General features: G+C 42.9%; 1 protein-coding gene across 6 annotated transcripts in view; it reads left to right on the top strand.

Annotated features, from left to right (window-relative positions):
* The window catches only part of PPP1R12A (protein phosphatase 1 regulatory subunit 12A), a 190,562-nt gene that overhangs the window by 68,256 nt on the left and 97,269 nt on the right, over positions 1-25,037 (top strand). For all 6 annotated transcript variants that reach the window (XM_060245126.1, XM_060245129.1, XM_060245131.1 and 3 more), the window contains exon 3: positions 14,179-14,297. In XM_060245126.1, the coding sequence (XP_060101109.1) occupies positions 14,179-14,297 (119 nt within the window). The remainder of the gene's footprint in view (positions 1-14,178; positions 14,298-25,037) is intronic.

Below are 25,037 nucleotides of genomic sequence, written 5' to 3'. Positions count from 1 at the left end.
AAATGTCCACCTGGAGCACTATTAAGAGGTCACAAATAACGTAAATGTCATCTCAGGGGTAAGGTAAAATATTTTTGCTCGTTACACTGACAGAGAAGTGTGTATACAAATTAATAATTCACAGAAACTTAGTTATACTTTACAACTGATTTCCCACTTTTTTGAACAATTGACTTGAACCAGATTAGATCTGCTGATACTTAGGCTTCTGATTGAAAACTTGGCAGATTTTCTTTGGCTGAAACTTCGTCATACTAGGTTTGGAAGAATAGTGAATTGACTTCTTGGATCTCAAATGTTCATTAGTATGTTGGCAACCGTGCTCTATGTACCAGAAAATGTTGCGTTTGATGTCTTGCAGCTCATGGAACTGAGTTGTTTAGAATATAACTCCTCAGTAGTAAGCTGAGTGAGATGAACCAGCATCCCCCCCCCCCCCCCCAGCAATATGGATGTTTCCTGTGAAAGGGACCTTTTGTAAACCTGGGGGAGTCCCCAGGAATACAGCAAGGGAGCATTGTTTTTTTTTTTAACATATTTATTTCATATTTACCTGTTTCTCCCTAATGGGGACCCAAAGCAGCTTTCTCTTTCCTCTATTTTATCCTCACAACAACCTTGTGATGTAGCTTAAGCTGTGTGTGTGTGACTGGACCCAAGATCACTAAGCAAGCTTCTGTTACAGAAAGGGAATTTGAACTGGGATTCCCAGATCCTAGGCTGACACTTTAATTACTGTGCCACCCTGGCTGTCTATTTAAAGACAGTGGATTTGATCAAAATAAGAAAGTTGAGGACTGTAAATACAGCTGTTTTCATGCTACCATGGAACTCTGGCAGTATAATTGAGAACAAATTCTATGAGCCTTCAGTGGATTGAGTAGATTGAAGAGTTGCATACCCTCCCTTCAGCCTAAAACCTAATCTTATAGTAGGGAGGAAATATTTATTTATTTATTTAAATTTCTATCCCGCCCTCTTCGCAAGTGGACTCAGGGCGGCTAACAATCAGTTCAGACATTTAAATTACAGTTTAAAACCAATAAAATACAATTACAATTAAAACCATTCCATAGTGCTGTACAACTTCGATATGGCGGGCTCTTTCTTTCCTGATAGCGTTCTTATAGCTCTGTCGGAACAATTCAGTTTTGCAGGTCCTGTGAAAAGTAGAGAGATCCCTAAGGGCCCTTATGGCCTCTGAGAGAGCATTCCGCATTTCTGGTGCTGCCGCTGAGAAGGCCCTAGCCCGTGTGGAGCATAGTTGGGCCTCCTTTGGTCCAGATGGATAGTAGGTTTTGTGTCGAAAATGCGTAGAAAAGCAGTCCCGTAGATAGGCAGGCCCCCGACCTTAAAGGGCTTTAAAAGTCAATACCAACACCTTGAAATGGACTCAGAACACAATAGGTAGCCAGTGCAGCTCTTTCAGCTCTGGTTGAATGTGCTCCCATCGAGGGAGCCCCATTAACAGCCATGCCGCAGCGTTCTGCGCTAGCTGTAGTTTCTGAGTCAGGGTCAAGGGTAGCCCCATGTAGAGAGCATTACAGTGATCTATTCTCGATGTGACTGTAGCGTGGATCACCATTGCTAAGTTGTTGTGTTCCAGGAAAGGGGCCAATTGCCATACCCACCGATGAAAAAAGGTGGATCTGGTAGTGGCTGCTACCTGGGCCTCCATTGTCAGAGAGGACTCCAGGAGCACTCCCAAGCTCTTAACCTTAGGGACCGGTATTAGTGATGCCCTGTCAAGAGCTGGGAAAGGGATCTCCCCTCCCAGGCCACCCCAGCTCAGATAGAGAACCTCCGTCTTTGTCTGATTCAGTTTCAATCGACTCAGCCTGAGCCAAGATGCTATGGCTTGAAAAGCCAGGTCTCGATTTTCCGGGGTACAGTCGGACTGGCCACACATCGATAGATAGAACTGGGTGTTGTCTGCATATTGGTGACATCCCATCCCATACCTCCTGACAATCTGGGCAAGGGGTCACATATAGATGTTAAATAACATCGGGGACAGAACCGCACCCTGTGGCACACCACATATAAGTGGTTGCTTTTGGGATGATTCTTCCCCTATCACCACCCTTTGTCTCCGATCTTTGAGAAAAGAGGCCAACCAATGCAAGGTGGACTCCTGGATCCCCATGTTGGCGAGGTGGCTAGACAGTAGCTGATGGTCAACTGTACCAAATGTGACTGACAGATCTAATAATAGCAGCACCGTTGAGCCACTCCAATCCAGATGTTGCATGAGGTCATCTATGAGTGCGACTAGAACCAGCTCCGTCCCGTGACCTGCTTGAAAGCTGCACTGGAATGGATCCAGTGTCATCCAGGAATCCCTGTACCTGAATCGTCACCGCCCACTCTATAACCTTACCCAAAAAGGGAAGGTATGACACCGGCCGATAGTTTTGTCAATATGGCCGGGTCTATGGATGGCTTTTTCAAGAGGGGACAGACCACAGCCTCTTTAAGTGGTGTGGGAAAGATCCCTTCTGAGAGGGATCTGTTGACAATAACCTGCAGTGGCTCACGTAGCTATGCCTGGCTAGCTTTTATAAGCCAATATGGGCACGAGTCCAACCCACAGGTAGTAGGGCGTACAGCAAAAAGGATCCTGTCGACCTCCTCCAGACTGAGTGGAGTGAAGGAATCTGGAAATGGACCAGAAGACGTACTTGGTGCCTCGAGTTCTTTCACTGTATCGATTGTCTCAGGAAGGTCGTGTTGGAGTGACGAGACCTTATCTGCAAAAAAACTTGCAAAAGCCTCACAGCTGATTTCTAGTTCTCTAACATTTGGTTTGCCTTGCAGTAGGGTTGTTAGTGACCAATTATGCTAAATATTGATATTTAGGAGTGATCTCGTTGATGACTGCAGAGAGCTGGCTATTCCAGAGCTCTGCTAACTCATCCAACAAGTCACCAGAGGGTCAGGGATCCCACAAGGCCATTTCAAACAGCATAGGGTCCATCTGGCTTTGCTTATCACCCAAATGGGGTAGAGGTAGAGTATCCGCATGGGCCTTCAGGGCATAGTGGTCAGACCATGGCACTGCCTCGGCAGAAATCTGATCCACTGCAACTCCCGCCACAAAGATCAGGTCCAATGTGTGCCCAGCCGGATGCGTGGGCATTGCTATATATTGGGAGAGTCCCAGTGCTGCCATGGAAGACACTAGGTCTGTTGCCCGAGTGGGAGTCGTATCCTCGGCATGGACATTGAAGTCACCCAGGACAATAACTCAAGGGTGCTCCAATGCCCAGCCTGCTACAGCCGCTATCAGGGACGGTAAGGCACTGGCTGGTGCGTTAGGTAGACTGTACACCAGCCAGATTGCCAAACTCTCCCCAGCATCCCACATCAGGCCAGCACACTCTATGCCCGTGATCTTTGGAGGTGGGAACGCCTTGAAGGAGCAATCCTCCCGTATGAAAAAAGGCCACCCCTCCCCTCCGCGCACTAGTCCTTGCCTGGTGAAGGATGGAGAATCCAGGTGGAGCTACTTGGGAGACAGCTACTGTCTCCCCATCTCGCACCCAGGTCTCCGTCATGCAAGCAAGGTCCATGTTCTGCCTAATTAGGAAATGCTGCAGGACTGATTATTTATGGACCCGGCATTGCACAGCATCAGGGATGGAGGCGAGTATTCATATCTTAGCCCAGTTTGGCTATGGCAAGGGTGGCCAAACTTCCTTAATATAAGAGACACATAGAATAAATGTACAGTGTTTGAGAGCTGCAAGACATGAACGTCAGATGTTTGAGAGCCAGAAGGGAAAGGCAAATAGATGGGGGGAGGGATAGAGAGGTGGAAAGAAAGCAACTTTAAATGCATTCTCCAAGCTGCTGACTGGCTTGACTTGGAGAAGTAATTTAAAGAGACGATGCCTTCTCCAAGCTGGCTGATGGGGCTGTGGGGGCTTCAGAAAGAGCCAGATGTGGCTCCCGAGCTGCAATTTAGCAATTCCTGGACTATAGAGAAAGTTCAGGGTTTTCAGATAAATTTATAAGCTGCATAGTGCTGTTGTGCACTAAAACTGGGGAAACTTGTTGCTTGGTTACTGGATCTGGCTTTGGTGTACCATTTTCTGTGAATGTTCTTATGCTCTTATGATGTGCCTAGTCGTTTTCTGGTTAATAATATCTGGACTGCTAGTCTGATTTTTGAGGTACAAAGCATTGAGCAAAACATATCAAAATATTGATATGTGCATAATGTCTGCTTTATTTCTGTTGTCTTACTGATTCCCTGCCCCCTCCACAGCCAGTGAATTCATGTCACACCTTTAACTCAAACAGTCCTAGACAGCAATTTTATATATTGTGTCTCTTTGACTGCTGAGCTTATAATTAAAATTATAATAGTTACTGTTACTTGGTGAAGGAGTGGTTACCCAACACCTACCTATACTTACTGTGAGTTGCAATGCTTCAGTTGGACTATATAGGTAGAGGGTTCCCTTCCAAACACTTTTAGTTATGTCTGAAATTTACATGGGCTGGCCTGGGATATAATGAGAAGAATTATGCTTTTAGCTTGCTTGGAAATTGTCTTAAGAAACTGATACTATAACAAGTGTTTCTGGCCTGTTTATGTTAAGATCATAGGACAGATAGCCAAACATGAAATTCTGTAGTATTCTCCTTATCTTACGTTGTTAAGTATAACTTTGTCTCTGTAAAGGAATTATCCTACCTTATGCACATGAGCAGCTGAACTGACATTTAGGTTTAAAGAAACTTAGGAAAACTCCTGAGGGGCAGTTTGAAGTTATTTGGTGATGGCAGAATTACTAACTGGTTACCTGTTCCTACAGTAAAATAATTTCTGTGTGTGTACTCTATAGTATTGAACTCTAAGATGATCCTGTCAGTATTCCACAGAATAATAATAATAAATGTTTTGTTGGGCCCTCTTGGTGTCTTCACTTTCACTGTATGTGTGCATTCTCTTATAAAAACACAACTGAATACATCAAGTCGCCTTATACCAAGTCACACCAGTATACTGACCGACAGCAACTCTTCAGGGCCTTGGGGAAATACTGATTATTTTAAAATGGAAATGCCAGGGTGTGAATTTGGGACCTTCTGCTTGGGATCTACTGTATCTAGTCTTTTTCTCGTCTAAAATGTCAAGTCCAATTTGGGGCTTCCGGAGTTGGAGCATGATGAGCTGACCTGTTTCTCTTAAGAGGAACAGACTGAGATAGTTGTTTTGGGCATAAAAGGCACTTTAATACCTGCTGCCTACATTTTCCAGCAAAGGAAACTGTCTAGGACGTGCATAAATCATTCGAGGGGATTCACTTTGGCTGGCGAGAGATCCCAGGAGGGGTCTGTTTTCGGCTTTGAAGGTTCCCCAATGAGAGTTTGCATTCCATTGTCTACAAAGAATCTCCGGAGTCATTGAGTTGACATAATCAAGGCTCCAGCTTCCTGTGGACTATAATAACATCAGAAGATTGAGTGGACGGTATAATTAATGATTAACGTCGTTAAGGTAAAAGATTCTTATCTTTCACTTTGGGACTAATTTAAGACTGTTTTAAAAAAAGTTTTAAGCTCCAGAGCTGTTAGCTACAGTATGAAATTAAAGAGAAGTGGAAGGGGGTGAAAGTGGAACTTTTGGAATTAAGGGAAAGCGGAAAAATGCAGATAAATACTTGCTGTCGAAAATTCCTGTGGCTTCTGGAAAACCCCCAGCCAAAACAACTTCAGTCTCTTATTACAAAGCAGGAAGTGATGCGTGCTTCAAATATCGTGAGATTTACAATCAGTGAGTACGGGACTTCACTGCCAGAGAGTCAGAAAGTAATTGCTGAGAGAAAGAGGAACTTATAAACATCCGGGTATTTTCAAGAACCAGAAACCATAGAGAAGCATCAGAGGCCTATACAGAAAGGTCAAAGGTGTTTTTTTATAAAATACAGTGAAACTGGACTGTAATAATACTCATAATCAACATAAATCATGAACTGATGATCTTCGAGTGGTCATCTGTGCATTCACACTACCCGCCCTCCTTCCCCTCTGCTGCCGGTCATGGTACTCTTGATAGGTGGCGGTGGGAAGGAACTGGCGGGATATTTGCACCCACTGGGTGGGCATGCGCACTGGGGCTGTCGCGCATGCCTACTGGGGTCGGGCAGCAAAAAATCCCAGACTTTGGAATTACCGATTGGGGATTGGCGCCGGCACTTCATGCCATGAGTGTGAATGCACAGATGACCACTTGGAAATCATCAGTTACAGGTAGGCAACCTGTTTTTTTCTGTAGCATCTTCAAGGAATTTTTATTGCCCAAGCCTGATGAACAGACTTTAGTTTGACAATTCAGATCGATCTTCATCCTCCTACAAGGGAGGAAAGCAGTACTAACAACGTACCAGATTTAGTGGTCAGCATAGGTGGGAAGATGACTTCAAAAGCTTTAACTAGTATGGTCAGCTCTACCTATTATTGGTGAGTCAAAAATGCAATTATTCATTTATTATATAAAATGATTCAAGGTTACTATATAAAATTTGTCGCCTTACCCATCAAACACTGTTGTTCATTTTCCCAGTCCGTCCTATACAGGGATATCAATCTCTAAATGTGATCAGCCATTTGATAGACATTTTAAACTATTGAGCATATATTCAGATCTTCTTCATGGTCTCTGTGCATCACAGCCATGGAAGTAGGGCACCCGCACCAATCTCGATTGGTAATGTATCAAGCCTAAAGGGATTTTCACACATTTCCCTGGGGGACATGCACAGAAACTGCACTGTGCATGCCCTCTGGGATGGGTTTCGGATATTCCACCAGTTCTCTTCTGACTGCCATGTGGATTGGTTGAGCTTCATAACCACAGTCAGTATTCTTTTTTGCTTCAAGCCTTCAATTCCTTTTGACTTCATGTTCTTCCGTTCATTGGAAGGGTGAGGGTCAACGAGATAGTAACTATTATGCCCCCCTGGGCTCCCCACCACACCCTAACCTCCCATAGCCCCCCTACACAACTTATGGGAAGATTCTGGGAGTAACATTTCACCTCCTGACGGGCACTCTGTGTCTTCTCTGCATTGGTGAAGTGCATTGAGTTGATACTTGTGCTAAACAGACTCTGAAAAATAGAGTGGCCCATCTCTCTGCAGTGTTGTCAGAGTCAGCCCTCTCACCTGCTCTGATGGCATCGACATATTCTCTGTGGACTGACATGTCTTTGCAACCCAGGACATCGACTTCAACAGGTATGTCAACTTTGGGAGTCCTCAGGTCCTTGGCCAGCAAAGAAGTGAACATGAATTCAAATCACAACTTGGCCTACATTCAGCATGCTTGTACTTTTTTCCATTTTTTGAGTTCTGCTATAAGCAGATTCTGCTACCCTTTTACAGATAGATGATTCTGTAAATATAGGGCTTTACTAAGGAGTTTAACCATCAGTGCACTGAAGATAAGTATTATGTAATAAATGCTTTCTTTGTAGACAAATTAGTCAATATAAATTAACAAAACTTTGACTTTAACTTTGCTAATATAAAACATTTTCTTGTTTTTAGGAACTTGCTATTAAAACTTTCAGAACTGATTTTAATTAATCATTTGAAAGCTATGTGACTTGGGAAGCCTGTAAGTGGGGCTGGGGTTGGAGCTTGTGTAGTGTGCTCCTTGCAAGAAGCTATGCAAGTGTCATAGTGCTCCCCTGAGCCCACTCAGGCTTCTCGTGACCTGGGAAGCCTGAGCAGGGTTGGTGGGGCACTGCGGCAGTTGGTGCACTTGGAGCCAGGCTCCGAGCTTGCCCACTGCCACACCGCCCCCAACTAGAAGTCAGGGAGGGGGAGGGGCCTTGCCTGGGGTGGCAAAAGCCCCAGCATTGACCTTGCCTCCAGTAATTAGATTAATCTTGGTAGCTAGGTAACTCTACACTGAACTTAATGTAAAACTGCAGGAAGAGTATTATAGTGACTTCTAGTTTCATTATGCAGAGATCTAAACCAATCAGATCTTGCATGTTTCCTTGCAACCACTAAATAACTCACAAAGTTTCAACAAAGTTAGCAAAAGACAATACAACCAAAACACAAAGTTAAGAATTACTGGCAGTCTTTGGTTACGAAGTCATGCCCCAAGCAGTTTTGTATGATGAAGCAAAGGTTCCTTGTGGATGGGTGAATATATCTGCTATTTCAGAGTTCTGGCACAATGCCATCATAATGGTTTGACCAGTGACCTTTCTCCCTTCACAATGATCGGCCTTGCTTTATTACTTTTTGCTTTGTGTATGTTACTGAAGACTTTCAGCATGTTCATTTTCATCATTCTATATCAGTACTTGGTCACAAATCTGTAATTTATACGTTAGTATTTGTGTATACTCTACATCACAAGGCTTCATCAGGTCACATACTATTACTTGAAGAACAAAGTTGGAGTCCAGTAGCACCTTTAAGACCAACAGAGTTTTATTGTAAACTTTTGTGTGCATGCACACCTCGTCAGGCAATGAAATGAGGTACAGTGAGCAGTGCTACATATAGCTGATGGGCAGTGGTGAAGCATGCAAAGTAGTACAAAGTTAGAATCCAATGGCAAAATAGTGAAATTAACAAATTGAAAGAAGTTTGGTCTGGATAGCACTTGTCTGGTAAAATAACAAAGGTAGTAAAACATGTCAAAATTGGAGAGTGATGGTGAGAGTGTCGAGGCAATAAAGGCAGAGTCTGTTAATTGCTCTATTGTTCCTCAAGCCTGGGTTAAACTGAGAACATGTTTTTCTCAGAGGTGCTCCTGTCTATCTAATTTTAACATGTAGCATACATTATAAACATCATTCCAGTTTGCCAATACAAAAAAGAATACATTAGAATATAGTGGAAGATGGGTTTATGCTAATAATATTAAACAGTTAAAATAAGATTTAAAACAGACAGCCATAAACTAGGAAAACACAAAGTCAGAGACTGGTGCCACTGAGCACAAACTTCTCAGAGCTGGGCCATGCAGAGAAGGCTGTGGTAGGGAGGCCAAGTTACATGGATGCCCATTGCCTCAACCAAAGGTCTGGGAGAACAGCTTCATTTTGCAGGCCCTGCGGAATGGTTAAAGGTCCATCAGGGCCATGATCTCAAGGGGGAGCATATTGCACCAGGCCAGGGGCTGGACAGAAAACGCCCTGGCCTTGGTAAAGGCTAATTGGACATCTTTCAGGACGGGGGTAACCAGTTTTTGTTGATTGGCTGAATATAAGGCTCTTCGGGACACATATGTGAATTTATTTCCGTATTTTAAGCTGGAGCCATGGAATTCAATCTATATTAAGAACAACTGTGTTTAAGATAATTGAATGGAGTTGAAATAATATTGATTGTTCAAAGGCAGTCAAAAGTTCTATTAGCAAAGATATGTTTATGCCTTCAACATAATAAAAAAAGTGAGGTAGAATTGCAAAAGTAGATAGAAAGCTGATTTAGAGTAGACCGTCCCATTAAAGAAATGAAAAGGAGCATTCAAGGAAGTAGTAAAAATATTGTTTTAATGTAGGGATTAGAGAAAATGGCCTGAAAGTGTTTTATGGATGGCATTTGACACCAGTGAGATTAGTTACGTTTCAGGTGAATCATTGTTAACTGGCAGTGTTCTGAAGAGAACTACATCTTCCAGAACATAATAATAGCCTGTTGAATTAAGAATAAATTTCCAACTGAACTTCATGTGTTTTTCCAAATAAACATACACAATGAAATTTCATCAGTTTCTACATGGGAAGCAAGCAAGGTCTTTTTTAGAGGTCTTTCTATTAGTGCTTCAGCTTATTTTAGATAAAAACATGAAGAGGATCAGAAAATTGGCTAGAATGAAATAAGATTTTAGAGATGAAATGTAAGGATGATCAAAGCAACATGACCCATAATAAACTTAAGCAAAATTCAGGTTAGAATTAGAAGCAGAAAAGTTATAAAAACATGTTTTATGTAAAGGAGAACTACTTTGAACATGGCAACAAGGCTGATAAATTTTTGGACCAATTTTTTTTTTTAGAATTAAGAGTACTATATCAATTCAAGACAAAAAGGAAAACAGATTATTTCATTTTGAATTTATAGTTAATGAATCTGTGCAATGTTATAAAACCCATTATTTATCATGGGGCCCTAATTTTTATGATACATACTAGGAGTAAGGCCTATTGTGAAGAAAAATTAAATGGGCTCTAGAATGAGGTTCTGGGCGAGTGAACACCGCCCTTGCTGTCTTCCCACCAACCCAAATGAAGGTATTGACTCTCTCCCCCACACACACCTCAAGGGGAGCTGATCTCTGCCATCTAGAGAGCAATTGTAAATCTGAGTGATCTCCAGTGGTTTCCCAGGAGGAAATGGCATTTTACCTGTTTGAGGTCCTATTCCTCCTCAAATCCCACCCTCTCAAGAACCCTCCCTTAAATCTCCAGGAATTTCCTAATTTGGAATTGATAACAAAGTGGCATGTACTGTTATCCTTTCCTTCATTTGAATATCCAGTTAAAACTTCATATTGATAATACTGGAATCTTTAGTCATGCATCATCATACAAATCAGAGCACATTAATTGTGAACAGAATTAGAAACCATATATTTGAAAACATGTTTTGTACGCTTTAGTATACTCAGAAATGATTGATATGTAATTCTGTAAACTGTCCTGCATAAATTATTTAATATTATATACATTTTGAATGAGACACACTTTGTCTTAGAAAGCATTTTACTTATTCCAAAATAAAAAAATATATAATAGTAGTTTTTTTCAGTGTTCCACAAAAATTTGCGATGGGGGAAAGAAATTTTCCTCAGGGAAAAAAATGAGGGAGAGATTTCCTAACAGGTTTCTTCCTCCTTCACATCTCTTGTCCATGTATAGCCAAATTATTTATAACTTAAAGTTATTATGCATATTAATAGGTGACAAGTAGCTGTTCAGAATACCAAAACTTTTACTGCCATTGTAAACACATAGGATAGTACATGAGAAAGATTTGTGTAACAGGACATATATATCATTATAGGGATTTGGAAATGATTTTACAGTTTTAGTGGACCAATGATACCCTTTTTAAAAACTGAAAAGTGAGGATGGGGTGCATTTTCTCTTTTAATATTTTTAAAAAATTATTCACAATTATTGACAGTACAAACAGAAATAAGAATCAGTTGCACCAAAAGTATAGTACCAATGTGCAATCAGCAGTTCACTGAGACTTTTGCAGGGGTTCTGTAAAAAAAGTGACAAAATTGTCTATGAGGGTTACCTGCTTAGCAAGTCAACCATAAGGGTCCCTACAACAAAGCTAGTCAGATGAAAGGCTTAAAATAGAAGCCATCTTAGGATGGGTTAGATGGAAGGAAATCTCTTTCCACCATGTACTGTACAGAGCCCAAACTGATACAAACTTTGAGTGTTGTGCTGCTGATTTGCCTGGATTGTAGGTATCCAGCATAATAGAGAGTTTGCCCCTGACAAACTGATTCCATACTTTGTCTCACCAGGCCTTGATTGTTGGTGAGGTTGGTGTTTTCCATGCTGCCACAATAGTCAACCTGGCTGCCACAAACAAAATTGAGACAAGATCCTTGTATATCTCCTCTGTATTCTGGTCATCCCACAAGTCCAGTAGAAACAATTCTGGTTTTATAAACAGTGGTTTAGGAATTATACTACTAATCTGTGCCACCACTTCCTCCCAGAAGGGCTGTATTTTTGGACACTCATACAAACTGTACCAATAACTGCCTTTGTTGGGGTTGGGATACATTTTCTCATCACAGAATGATTAATATAGCAATAAGAACATTAAAAGAATTCTGTGTTGACCCAGATATGTTGTTCAATATACAAGGATACCAAGTTTGTATTTCTAGTTTGTCCAGTGAAATGTTTGGGCAATTCTAGGGAGCACTAAAAAAATCTCCAATTATTCCTTCTGCTCCTTTAGAATAAATGAACTTATTTTAAGGCATGCTTCTTATCATGAACATTTTAATTAGTGTGGTATGAAACTTTTTATATAAAACACTCTACAGTGTTATGTAATAATAACTATACACTGCAACCGTATAAAACATACTTTGAATAATACATTTATTTAAATGTGAATAATTTGGCAACAATTAATATGCTAAATGTGTATAATAATATACTATTAGAGTTTGGTGTTTGCAGTATCGTAATATTGAAATATGCTGGGAGCATAAGACTGTTTCTGCCAAATAATAATTCCTTAGAAAATATTTTTTTGTATTGTATGTCTGCACATGTGTGTGCCTGAAAGTCATGGCAACGTCTGGCAACCCCTACTGGGTCATGGAGGTGTTCAGAGAAGTACAGCCTGCCTCTGCCTCTCGATCCTGGTATGCCAAGGAGGTCTCCAATCCAAGTACTTGCCAGGGTTGGCCTGTTTAACGTCCAAGATTTGGCTTGCCTGGGCTATCCTGGTCAGGACCAAATAATAATTTTGGTTTACTACAGAGAGGTTGGGTTCCCCCCCCCACCCCCAATCACATTTAATCCTCCCTTGCCTCTCAGTAGGCAAAAATTAAAATGTTATGTACTAAGACAGTATAGGGTAGACCATTCTCAAGTATTGATATGTTAATTACATATATTTCATATTACCCAAATTTCCATTTTCACAAAAAAAACCTTGGGGGCAGTTGGTTCCCCATGCTGGTGGCTTCATAACTTTCAGAAATTTTATGTCTCGATGCTTCGCTTGCCCTGACCTGGATAGGTAAACCTCACCTGATCTTGGAAACTAAGCAGTGTCAGCCCTGGTCAGTATTTGGATGTGAGATTATCAAGGAATACCAAAGTTTCTATGCAGAAATCCTTGGAACTTTTTATTATTTATTTACTTAATCTGTACCCTGCCTTTCTCCATCAGGATATCATCATCTTATGTAATTCTCTTCTCCCATTCTTTATCCTCACATCACTCTTGTGAGGTGGGTTAGGCTGAGCATGTGTAACTTGCCCTAAGTCACCCAGCAAGCTTCTGTAGGTGAGTGGGAATTTTAACCTGGATCTCCCAGATCCTAGTCTGACATTCCACTACACTGACTCTCTTAATATGAATTCTCTAGTTTAATCCATAAAGAGAGGAGATTTATAGAGAGACTTCTCTAGCACAATTGTAGATTTGTAGCCTCTGGCAAGTTCAGAGACATTGTTGAAAATATTCTTACTTTAAAAAGCACCAGTATTCCCCATTTATTATCTAAGAATTGCATTGAGCCCTTGTTCCACCAGATGAGAACAATGACTTGCAATAGAGGCCTTGGTTCATGGATTACTTGGGACTGGAACTGGGGTACCAGTTCTTGTGGTGTTCTGTCTGTGCTGGGAATCATTGAAGACAGAAAGTGCCCCCCCACCATTTTCCTTTGTAGCTCTTCTCTTTTTTTGATGTTTGTTTGACTCCTAGCCCAGAGTAAGAGTGAACATTGAATCCTGCTCTGTTAATTTGCCTTGTATGTCAGGAGGTTTAGTTAATTCAGGGAGGAGGAGGAGAACACTGGGAAAATCTTTTTATTGGCTTGTGAAATGGGTTTCAGTAACTTTGCATGAATCCAATGGGATTTATGAGGAAAAATATGGAAAAGAGATACTCCTAGATCCTTCTGTGAATTGAACAAACTTTTAACTGCTTCTGTATAAATTGAATCTTCACATAATGAAAACTGTGTTGAAACTAGGATAGTTGTAAGCTGAATCTTCACATAAAACTATGTTGAAACTAGGATAGTTGTAAGAAGAAAATGTTCATTTTATGTCTGGGTCTCTACCTGTTAATAGTGGTATCAATCCTAATGTAGGTGGATTCAGTTGAATTTTATTGATTATTAAATATGTTTTTATAGTCCACCATTTTCACTGAGACTCAAAGCAGATAACACAGTACTGATGAAATAATTTAAAAAGTAACGTTGGTTTTCTGTCCTTATTGAAAGAGTACAAACATTAATGTTTTTATTTAAATCTTAAGAACTTGTATGCCCAATACACTAGAAAACTGATATGTGAAAGACTGTCCTTTCAGTCTTTGGTTTGATTTTAGTGTATGGTTCAAATGCTTAATTTTAACTGAAAAGAATCAGTACCAAGTTTGCTTTGTTAGCCATAAAGTCTGTCTTCTCTTACAGATATTTAATTAGTCAAGGCGCACATGTAGGAGCAGTAAATAGTGAAGGAGACACTCCATTAGACATTGCTGAGGAAGAGGCGATGGAGGAATTGCTTCAAAATGAAGTGAATCGACAAGGTAACTTAAGTGTTTAATGGAGTTTGGTTCATAAGAAATATCCAGCTGCTTTTAAGTCCACATGGCAGGGAGCTCTGAGACAGAGTCCTGCACCATACGCCCTGCAACAGAGTTGCAAAGTGTCTTTCTGGAAGTTTTTGTAGGATGGGGGTCATAATTGGGTGATGGGGAGGAGGTTTGGCTGCCCTGGGGATGGAGGTGATTGGCTAAGCCTGCAGTGAGCATCCTGAGTTCCTCTGAGCCTCATGTGTAGGGCTGCAGTGGCAGGGTACAACTTGATTTTTACATTCAATGGGTGCTTATGGGCTCACCATGTTTTCATTGACATAACTTTCCACCTCTGGCAGGGGGCATTCCTGGACTGAAAGGGCTCAGGGATCCTGTTGACTCTCGCCATGCCCCCAACACTGCCCCAAACTGTACCAGCACAAGGACCTGTGCCTCATTTGCACTGACAGCCAGCTGCTGCACCCTGCTGCTAGTGCTTACAAGTGACAGGGTGGTGCAATGGGTCTGCACTGTTCTAAGTGCCATTTACACTGGCATACAGATTAAATTGGCTCCTAGAGCGCTCCCCACTCCAGATTGCTCTGTTAGTGTGCCACTTAGAAGTGCCAATATAAGTCACCTCTATCAGCATTTACAAACATTTGTTAATTTTTTAAAAAAAACATAATCTCAGATGCAAAAAATGCTGTTAATGCCTGCCTTGAAATACAAATAACAGAGAAAAATGGCTTCTAGTGCTTCTTAAATGTGTATTCTTGTATTAAAGGCATTTGACATTAATCTGCATCCAAAGCAGTGAAGTCTGACTTGATAAAAAGGTGAAGTACTCATTAATGCTAAACCACACAAAAGGTGGAAACAAGATGCAACTAATTTTTTTGTAGAAAACAGCTTAATCCAGCTTTAGCAATTTATAATTTAGATTTAGAAATTTAATTAATCTCTCCCTATCCTGGCCATGGCCATGACATTGGGGATGATGAGAGCACAAGCTGCTGCAGTGGCCGTTCCAGGCAAAGTCTCTGCACATTCTTATGCCATCCTACGTGGAGATTTTTCAACCTCAAAGGTTTTGAGCCTTAGGGCTTATTGGAAAGACTTTATTATTATTGCTATATTGGTTTGTTTCTCCATTTGCTCTTATGCTTGTTCCTTATTGAATCTCTTTGTATTTATTAGCTTTGGTATATATTTGATGCTATTTTTCTGATATTTGTTATTATAAAGCAATTTTGAGCTTTATTAGTCATGCAGAAGCATTTATTAGTCATCCTACAGAACCCTGTAGGAGTCATCCTACATCCTACAGAAGCTGGTGGTCATAGTCAGAACCCAATACCGCCAGACTGGATCGAGATAGCGTAATAGTTTTAAACTGATAAATGTATTATGGTTTTATGTTTTATGGAATGATTGTTTTTATGATACTGTAAGCCGCCCTGAGTCCGCTTGCGGAGAGGGCGGGATATAAATGCAAAGTAATAAATAAATAAATAAATAAATAAAATAAATAATGCTAGAGATTTGCCTTTTTTCACCTTTATATCCATGGTTCTCACTTTTTCCTTGTTACCCTGAGGCTTCTAGCACAGGGGAGTTCTAGGAATGGGCAGTGGAGAACAGCTGACCAGAGAGCAGTGCTTCTCATTGGCCCTCCTAGGGTTATGAGTTCTTTTTAAAAACTATTTTGGTTTCTTCTGAAAAGGGTAAGGAGGTGATAGTGACATCAAAGGAATTCTCACATTCTGTGAGCCTCAACAATCTTGCAACAGCAGGATGTGGATTTTTTCCTGCTGGTAAAAGACTTGAGCTGAGCCAGAATTTTTACTTACTGAGCATTCAGCCATGCTGGGATGTGGAAGGACCTGCTCATCCATTCAGATGGCTGATCCCTCCATGGTACAGTCCAGAACACCCATCTCACAAAGGGTGGGTGCCTGTAGCTTTGAGGAACTCAGTATGGGTAACAGGTGGCCAATTTGGTGTAGTGGTTAAGTATGGACTGTTATCTGGGAGAACCAGGTTTGATTCCCCACTCCTCCAGTTGCAGCTGCTGGAATGGCTTTGGGTCAGCCATAGCTCTTGCAGAGCTGTGCTTGAAAGGGCAGCTTCTGTGAGAGCTCTCAGCCCCACCTACCTCACAGGGTGTCTGTTGTGGGAGAGGAAGGTAAAGGAGATTGTAGGCCATTCTGAGATACAGAGTGAAGGGTGGGGTATAAATCCAATGTCATCATCTTTTTTATACTAGGCACACCAGCAGTAGCAACTGTGTCTTTCGTAATGGTCACATATGTTGACTGCGGCACTGATTCTTTTTGCAAAAGGCTTCCTATGATGCTCGTGAACACTGGCTTTCTCTGACTTCTCATTAGTATACCCAAATCAGCCAGAGGTTACTGGGGACCAGGCAGCCTTTCCAGGCCTTCATATTGAAAATCCAAGATGACCGAAATGAGCCAAAACATTCCAACATATTTGGATAACATGTAGGCACCTTCAAGACTAAGGAATAGATTTTTGGAGGCTTCCTTTATTGCTAAGGGTCCCAAGCGTTGGTAGGCTTTTGCACCAATCAGGGCTCTCAGCAGTTTTCTGTGGTCAAGTGCATAAGCCGGTTGCTGACCAGATGATCTAATTGTCTCTGACCGTGTGAGAAAGGAGAAGGGTCTATCTGCAGCCAGGCCAAACTGAGTTTCCCACAGGTGCTTAATTGGATGGAGTGTGAGCAGATACCTAGCTACAGAAGAAGATTCCCCATAGCTATCTTATCTCCCCATTAAAAGTCAGCATGGCAGTTTGAGTCTGTAGAGGAAAAAAGCCACCAAAGCAGTCTGAATCTTTTAAATCTTTTGAATGAACCAAAAATCTGACAGTGGTAACATAATTTGACTTATTCTCCCACCAGAAATAGAAACTAGCTTCATGGTTGCAGTATCTTTGTAGTCTGACATGGATATTGTGCATTCACAGGTCTGCAGCAAAGAGGTTTTGGAAGTTCAAAAAACACTTGAGGACATTCTGTCTTCATCTCCCATCCTATTTTCTGCCTTTTCCAGAATGATAGGGAAACGCAGAGTTCCCTTCCTGCAGTTCTCCCTCTGAGGCAGAAGCCATCTTGTGGCTGATTCCCATCCTACTTGTAGGAAGGCAGGACTTGAAAAAGTTCCTTCCTGTTCCTGCTGGGAGTCACCCTCAAGCCAGTTCGTTTCCTGCCACCAAATAGGCTGTGCCTTATTGTTTTTTCTGTGTAGGAGATCTATTTTCTTGTGTTTGCTATCCTAGCTTCTCTATTTCCTCTTCAAAGTAGCTTAGTTTAAAAAAAAAAGAAAAAAGACAAGCTTTATCTTTCTCCCCTTTCTCTGCTTCTCTGCGTGTGTTATTCCTGTCCTTCCTTTTCAATTCCGCCAGCCAATTCAGAGCCCCACCAGAGGCCTCAAGCAAAGAGTTAGTCGTTGGCTTAATTTCCATGAGGAACAGCGAAGACGATGGATTCTTATATGAAGGGGATTGTGAGCCCCTGGAAGAGCGCGCTGTGTTTGGAGCCAGCATGTCCCAAGATTGGGCTGCATTGGTCTCCATTAATCCATCGCTTCCCCGCAGTCCGTTGGAAAAGCACACCAAAACCAGCCGCTCTCCACACAGTGCTCCCAAAGCCTTTGTTATGCAGCAAGTCTCAAGCGGCGCTGAAGAGGGTGAGCCTGGCCCTTCGGGCAGTTTGGGAAGCAGGGCAGGGGCAGTAGGCACTTTCAATGTGTTGCAGCTGCCGAGAGCAATATCCGCAGCTGCTTACTCTCGAGTAGACTCGGCTGAAGCCGCAGCAGAGTGGAACTGTGTGCCAATGTTAATGCCCAAGGAGTTTTTCTCCATTTTATCTGACCATATTAGGGACGAAATGCAAACCTATATTAGTAAAAGGGGAAGAAGGCAGCGCCGATCCCCTTCCTCTTCATCACCCTCTCCTCCCAGAAAGCCCAAGAAGGCCACAGGTGGGGCCTGGCTTACAAAGGCAGCTCAGAAGCAGGGCCCCAATTTGGGAAATTAGGCTGAGTCCATCCTTGGGTCCAGGGATGATAATAATGCCAATAATTCTGACAAGGAAGGAGGAGAATGTTTCTCTGAAGAAGAGACTGTGGACATTGAAGTTTAGGAGCCATCTCAATTCAGAGCACTGCCATTCGGGCTAGCATCACCCCCACGAGTGTTCCCTGTGGTCCTCCTCAGGGAACAAGGGATTCACAGCCATCCTTCTTAGACGATATATTGCTTCGTTCACTGTCAGAGGAGGAGGCTTGTCATCTCACTACCTCAGCCATTCAGCTGTTCCAACGTTTCGGATTTGTGGTGAACATGCAAAAGAGCTCTCTAACACCTATGGAAGAACTCTATGAAAATATCAACGTAAAAGAGAACTGTTTCAAAATGATGTATAGATGGTATATGACACCTAAGAAATTAGCAAAAATGAACAATCAAATCTCAGATAGGTGTTGGAAATGTAAAAAACATGAAGGTTCTTTCTACCATATGTGGTGGACTTGTGATAAAGCGAAACAGTTTTGGCAAATGATTCAACAAGAGACCTCAAAAATTTTGGGTTATGACATCAAGAGAGCACCAGATATCTTTTTGGTAAGATTACAAATGGAAAGTTTTCCGAAACAAGATAGAACTTTGTTGTGGTACTTGCTTTCAGCTGCAAGGACATTATATGCGCAAATGTGGAAGCAAGATAAAATACCAGAGAAATGGGACTGGATCTTAAAAGTGTTATGCTGGAATGAAATGGATAAATTTACTAGAATCTTAGAAGACTGTAATTCAGAAAAATTTAAGGATGATTGGAAGAAATTTCAAGAATATGTTGAAAAACAATGGAAAGTTAAGAGACATTTAATGGTCTTTGATAATATTACATGAACTTTTAATGGAAAGATAAAGTTGTTAATATGGTTTTCTGATCCGATATGCAATTTTATAGGTGAATAGATTATGAGAAAAATAGAAGGTTAATTTTAATAATTACTACCACATAGTCTTGGTTTATTTTGTGTTAAGATATCTGGAAATATAAGCGAAGATGCTATAATTGTGAATTTTACCTTTTTTTCTTTTTTAATTACTTTAAGCACTGGCGGAGGTCAAGAAACTGAGGGTTTGGGGGAGGAGGAAATTTGTAATGTATTGGTTAACATTTTAAAGTATATGTTTGAATATATTTCAATATATTGCAAAAAATAAAATTTGTTTTACACATAACATGCAAAAGAGCTGTCTGACACCCCCTCACCGCATAGAACACCTGGGAGTGATCATAGATACATTCACTCACTGGTTGTACCTGCCCCAGGCAAAGGTGGAAAGGATCAAAGATCCGGCTTCTGCTATCCTAAGGACCAGGGAGTCTTCCATACTATCTCTAGCGTCACTCCAGGGTCTAATGATATCGACCCTAAAGGTAGTCCAATGGAGTCACCTCCATGCAAGAGCTTTGCAAAATTTTCTCTGTCCATACCAGTCACATATCTCCAAAAAGATTGATTTATCCCTTTGGATACCATTAGCAGTCAAGAACAGTATATGTTGGTGGACCAAAACCTCCAGCTTGACACACGGGAAAGTTTTGGATTCAGGAATTTGTCCAAATTTTCACAGATGCCAGTCTTTCGGGCTGGGGGGCAACTTGTTGGGAGGTTCCAGTTCAGGGACTTTGGTCTCCACAGGAATCCAAACTCCCCATAAACCTTCTGGAACTCGGCAGTGCACTTGACACTACTCCATTTTGCAGCGGAAGTACTCAATGCCTATGTCCTGATACAAATGGACAATACATAAACAAACAGAGGGAATCAAGATCCCCCAGGATGGCCAAGTAAGTGGTTCAACTGTTCATTTGGGCGGAGAACCATCTAGTCTCTCAGAGCCGAGCATGTAAAGGGAACTCTAACCATCCAAGCAGACTGGTTGAGTCTCCAGAAGATCAGGCAGGGGGAATGGTCCATCAACGATCGTTTATTCCAGTGGATAGTACCTCGGTTGGGTCAACCCAAGGTGGATCTGTTTGTGTTCCCTGGGAACCAAAAGCTGGGTCACTTTTACACGAGGTATTTTCATCCGGGGGCAAAAGCAATGGATGCCATGACTGCTCCATGGCCAAAAGAGCTGCTATACACCTTTCCGCTGTTGCCTCTTTTTCCACGCCTGATCAGATGAGTTCGGTTTCTCAGGGCAGACCTAATCCTGATAGCCCCATACTGACCGAGATGTTCTTGGTTTGTGGCTCTCATGGAACTCTTGGTGGAACAACCTTGGCAGCTCCCGGTCTCAGCAGACATGTTACACCAAGGCCCGATTCTTCATCCACAACCAGACTGGTTCAAATTGACTGCCTGGAGGTTGAAAAGGTGAAACTGTTACGATTAGGCTACTCACTTCAGAGAACCAAGACTGTCCTTGCATCTAGGAAGCCATCTACTATTAGGATTTACAATACAACCTGGAAGGCCTTTGTAAGGTGGTGCCGCAGAAAGATGATTGATCCGGTTTGTCCAAAGATGTTATCTGTACTACAATTTCTACAGGTTGGTCTTGAGACAGGCCTCAAGGCGGCAATCATCAGGAGACAAGTCACAGCTCTGGCTACAGTCTTACCAAAGGTTGATAGGGTCAGCATTACGCATCATCCACACATCATACGTTTTCTTTGGAGGGTTTCTCTTTCTCAGCCACCCCAGCTACATAAATTCCCCACATGAAGACTCAATGTGGTACTCTCAGTGCTTACCAAACATCCTTTTGAGCCCATTTAAGACATTTTGATGATGTTCCTATGCATGAAGGTCCCATTTTGGTGGCAGTGACATCAGCTCGTAGGGTCTCGGAACTGGGGCTCTTTCTATAAGGAAGGACCTTTGCATTTTTCACAAAGAAAAAGTGGTTCTTCGGATGGATCCAGCATTTACTCCTAAGGTCAATTTGTCCTTTCACAGATCTCAGGAGATATGTCTGCCATCTTCCTGCCCAGATCCCAGACACCCAAGGGAAAGGATATGGCACACCCTAGACGTTAGAAGGGCACTAAAATGTTACATCATTTGTACTCAGGATTTCCGCCAAACAGATACTCTGTTATCAAAGAATTCAGGTTTTTACGGCTGGTAACATCATTAGGGTTTGTAGAATCTTTCGGGATCAAGTGCCGTGTTCTACTGGAGAAAGTTTTCCTTCCAGACGTTTCGTTCTCAGCTGCGGAGAACATCCTCAGTGGCGTTGCAGCCGGAGCAGGCGCTCAGACCTTCTTGGCTGCTGTGCATTGAGTGGGGCCAGGGCTGCTGGAGAGCTGCTATTTGTAGGCTGGAGGGGGTGTGATGAAAGGGCAATTTCCTTATCACTACCCTTCCAGGAAGCCCCACAAAACAATTGCCCTTTCATCACACCCCCTCAAGCCTACAAATAGCAGCTCTCCAGCAGCCCTGGCCCCACTCAATGCACAGCAGCCAAGAAGGTCAGAGCGCCTGCTCCGGCTGCAATGCCACTGAGGATGTTCTCCGCAGCTGAGAACGAAACGTCTGGAAGGAAAACTTTCTCCAGTAGAACACGGCACTTGATCCTGAAAGATTCTACAAACCCTAAAGATACTCTGTTCATCAATTTCGTCCCCCCCTCACAAAGGAAAAGGAATGTCTAAAGCAGCAATCAGTAGGTGCATGAGACTTTGTATTAGGGAAGCATGCAAGGCTCAGGGGGCTGCAATACCAGTGGGAATAATGGCACATTCGGTTTGGAACGCCGCCACCAATGCAGTAGTGATGTGCAAAAAAAAAAAAAGGTAGTAAACGGATTCGGAAATATACGGGGGGAAAAATACGAAATCCTGTATATTTCTGAATTCCGTAGTCAGAATAGCTGCATATATGGTAGATGCATGGCTGTTTCCAAATATATGGCCCCGTTATACCCTATGGGCCATTGAAATCAATGGCAAATAGCGTATATTTGAAGTCGCCTGGAGGGGAGGGGGTTTGAGGGAGAGCCCCCAAATTTGCAGGGGACCTGCAGGGGACTCTCCCCTACAAACCCCCCAAGTCCCAAAAAGATTGGGCCAGGGGGTCCAGTTCCTGGGGCACCCAAAGCCAAACCTAACTTCACACCAGAGAATCTCTATAGGACCCAAATGCACTATATACATCTATCTACTCTATGAACCCTGCCACACAAAACACAATCCGCTCAAGATCTGCTCTGCAGACCTGGCTGCAGCAAACCCAGCTGCCAGCTCTCCAGCCCTGCCCCAAAGAACGCGGGGAGAGCTGGCCAAGCACAACAAGCATGCTGGCTCTGGGTCTCTCACCCAGGTGCCAGCTTCCCTGCCACAGAACACACAATCTACAGATGCCAGCTCTCCAGCCCTGCCCCAAACAACACGGGGAGAGTTGGCCAAGCACAACAAGCCTGCTGGTTCTGAGTCTCTCACCCAGGTGCCAGCTCCCCCCCCCCCCCAAAAAAAACAACAACAACCAGAACCAGGAAAAGGGACAACAGGAGAAGGCCAAGAAACTCAACTGTTAAAAAGTGGCCTTTTCACCAATAAGAAACCTCAGGCCAAATCAGTCAACACCCCCCCCCCCCCAAAAAAAACCCCCAGAACCAGGAAAAGGGGGACAGCAGGACTGGAGGATGCAAAACCTGCAGCAATAGAGAATAGATCCAAACAGAAGGCCAACACAAACTCAACTGTTAAAAAAGTGGCCTCTTAAATAGTGAAAATTAGGCCAAACAGCACCCCCCCCCCAAGAACCAGAACCAGAAGAGAAAAGGAACAACAGCAGCACAACACAGCAGCAACAAATCAAACACAGAATCTTTTTAAAACAGTAAAAAACTTAACTTTTAACAATACAGGAACTTTTCCAACCCTGCCCCCCCCAAAAAACCCCTTCACCTTAACCCCAAGAAATCCAAGCCACCCAAATCAGGAAAAGTTAAAGGACACTGCACTTTTAAATGTCCTCTCACTAAAGTTAGATATGGGCAAATTGGCAAAAAAAACACCACCCCAGGCCCCCTCCCCCAGCAGAACCCCCTAACCCTAACCCCAAATAAGCTACCCACCACCCAAATCTGGATAAGTAAAGGGACTCTGAGTCTTAAAAAGTCCTTTTACCAACTAAAATAAAAACAAGAACCCCAAGACTGTCTTACCTTAGACGTCTTCTCTTCTCCAGGCAAGTCTGGTAAGGCTGAGAGAGAGCAGCAGCAGCTGAGGCCAAGGGCCAGCACAGCACAATCTCTCTCTCACACCGACACAGCAGCAATGGAGGAGTCCAGCCAGGCAGACTCCTTAAAAAGGTTCTCTGGCCCTACAGAGAGCAGTTTCAAAAAATAACACTGCTCTGTGATTGGCCAGACAACAGTGCTTACTTGGATACCCAAGTAAGCAAAAGATCAAAAGAACAACAATGTTGCTGATGGCTGGGGGATCAGCTACACAACAGCCCTGCAAAACATGCATTTGCAATGCATTTTGCAAATGCATCTTTTGGATTGGCTGCTGGGGCTCCTCTTCCCCCTCCTTGATCCCAGGGAGGCTATGGGAGAGGCGGGAAAAGGCTACCAAAGGCGGGAAAGGAGGCAAGCAGCTCCCCTGAGGCTGCAGAAGCCCCCTTTCCCGCCTTTTCCATGGGTTTCTGTATACTTCCGAATATCTATATGGAAGTATACGGGGAGCCATACTCGGCTCCCACATAATGGGCCCCAATTGGATTCGGCTGTATGCGATTCCGTATACAGCCGAATCGGGTGATTCGGCGGTTGATTCGGTTTGGCCAAACTGAATGCACACCCCTACAACGCAGCATTGACAAACAGATCCTCCTTAGAAGAAATTTGCAGGGCAGCGACCTGGTCTTCTGTATCCACTTTCACTAGACAATATAGAATTGATTCATATGCTTTAGCGGATGCAGCGTTTGGACGCAAGGTTCTTCAGCACGTTCTGGAGAGCGATGATGGTGTGTGCCCACCTGTCTCGTAGGGATACTGCTTTTTGGAGGTCCCACAAGATGGCCTCTGCCTCAGAGGGAGATTGACCCTTGGATACTCACCGTGAGGGGTCCTTCTCCTCTGAGATCAGGAGGCCATCTTAGCCCACCCGGGCCTCCATCATTGGATCTCCAGTTACATTATATGTTTTCTTGTTACCAGGGTAGCTGAATAGTTATAGAACTTGGACATATGGTGGTATCTTTCTATCTGTTACGTAAATGTTTTACTACCTGTTATGTTAGTTGGTTGGTTGGTGTTGCATTCTGCCAGAGTTATATGTTGTGTTCTCAGAAGTATCTTTTCAGTGTTTTCCTTCCTTTTCATACTACTCTTTGGAGTTACCGAACTGGCTTGAGGGTGACTCCCAGCAGGAACAGGGAGGAACTTTTTCAAGTCCTGCCTCCATACAAGTAGGATGGGAATCACCCACAAGTTGGCCGCCTGACCTCAGAAGTGAAGGACCCCCCATGGTGAGTATCCAAGGGTCATTCCCTTCCCTCAGTTCGGTCTCTTTCACTCCTGAGAAAGTAGAAGCTAAGGTCATTAAAAGAGCCCTGCTGGATCGGGCCAGTGGTCCATCTAGTCCAGCATCCTGTCTCAGACAGTGACCAAACATTCCCCTGCACAGCTGACTACAGGTCATAGAGGCCAAGGCCTTCTACAATGTTATTGGGCAGTAGGTTGTTTCCT

This window comes from Heteronotia binoei, chromosome 8, assembly GCF_032191835.1.
Source record: "Heteronotia binoei isolate CCM8104 ecotype False Entrance Well chromosome 8, APGP_CSIRO_Hbin_v1, whole genome shotgun sequence".
NCBI lineage: Eukaryota > Metazoa > Chordata > Lepidosauria > Squamata > Gekkonidae > Heteronotia > Heteronotia binoei.
Note: the sequence above shows the minus strand (reverse complement) of the source record. Positions and strands in the feature narration are given on the sequence as shown.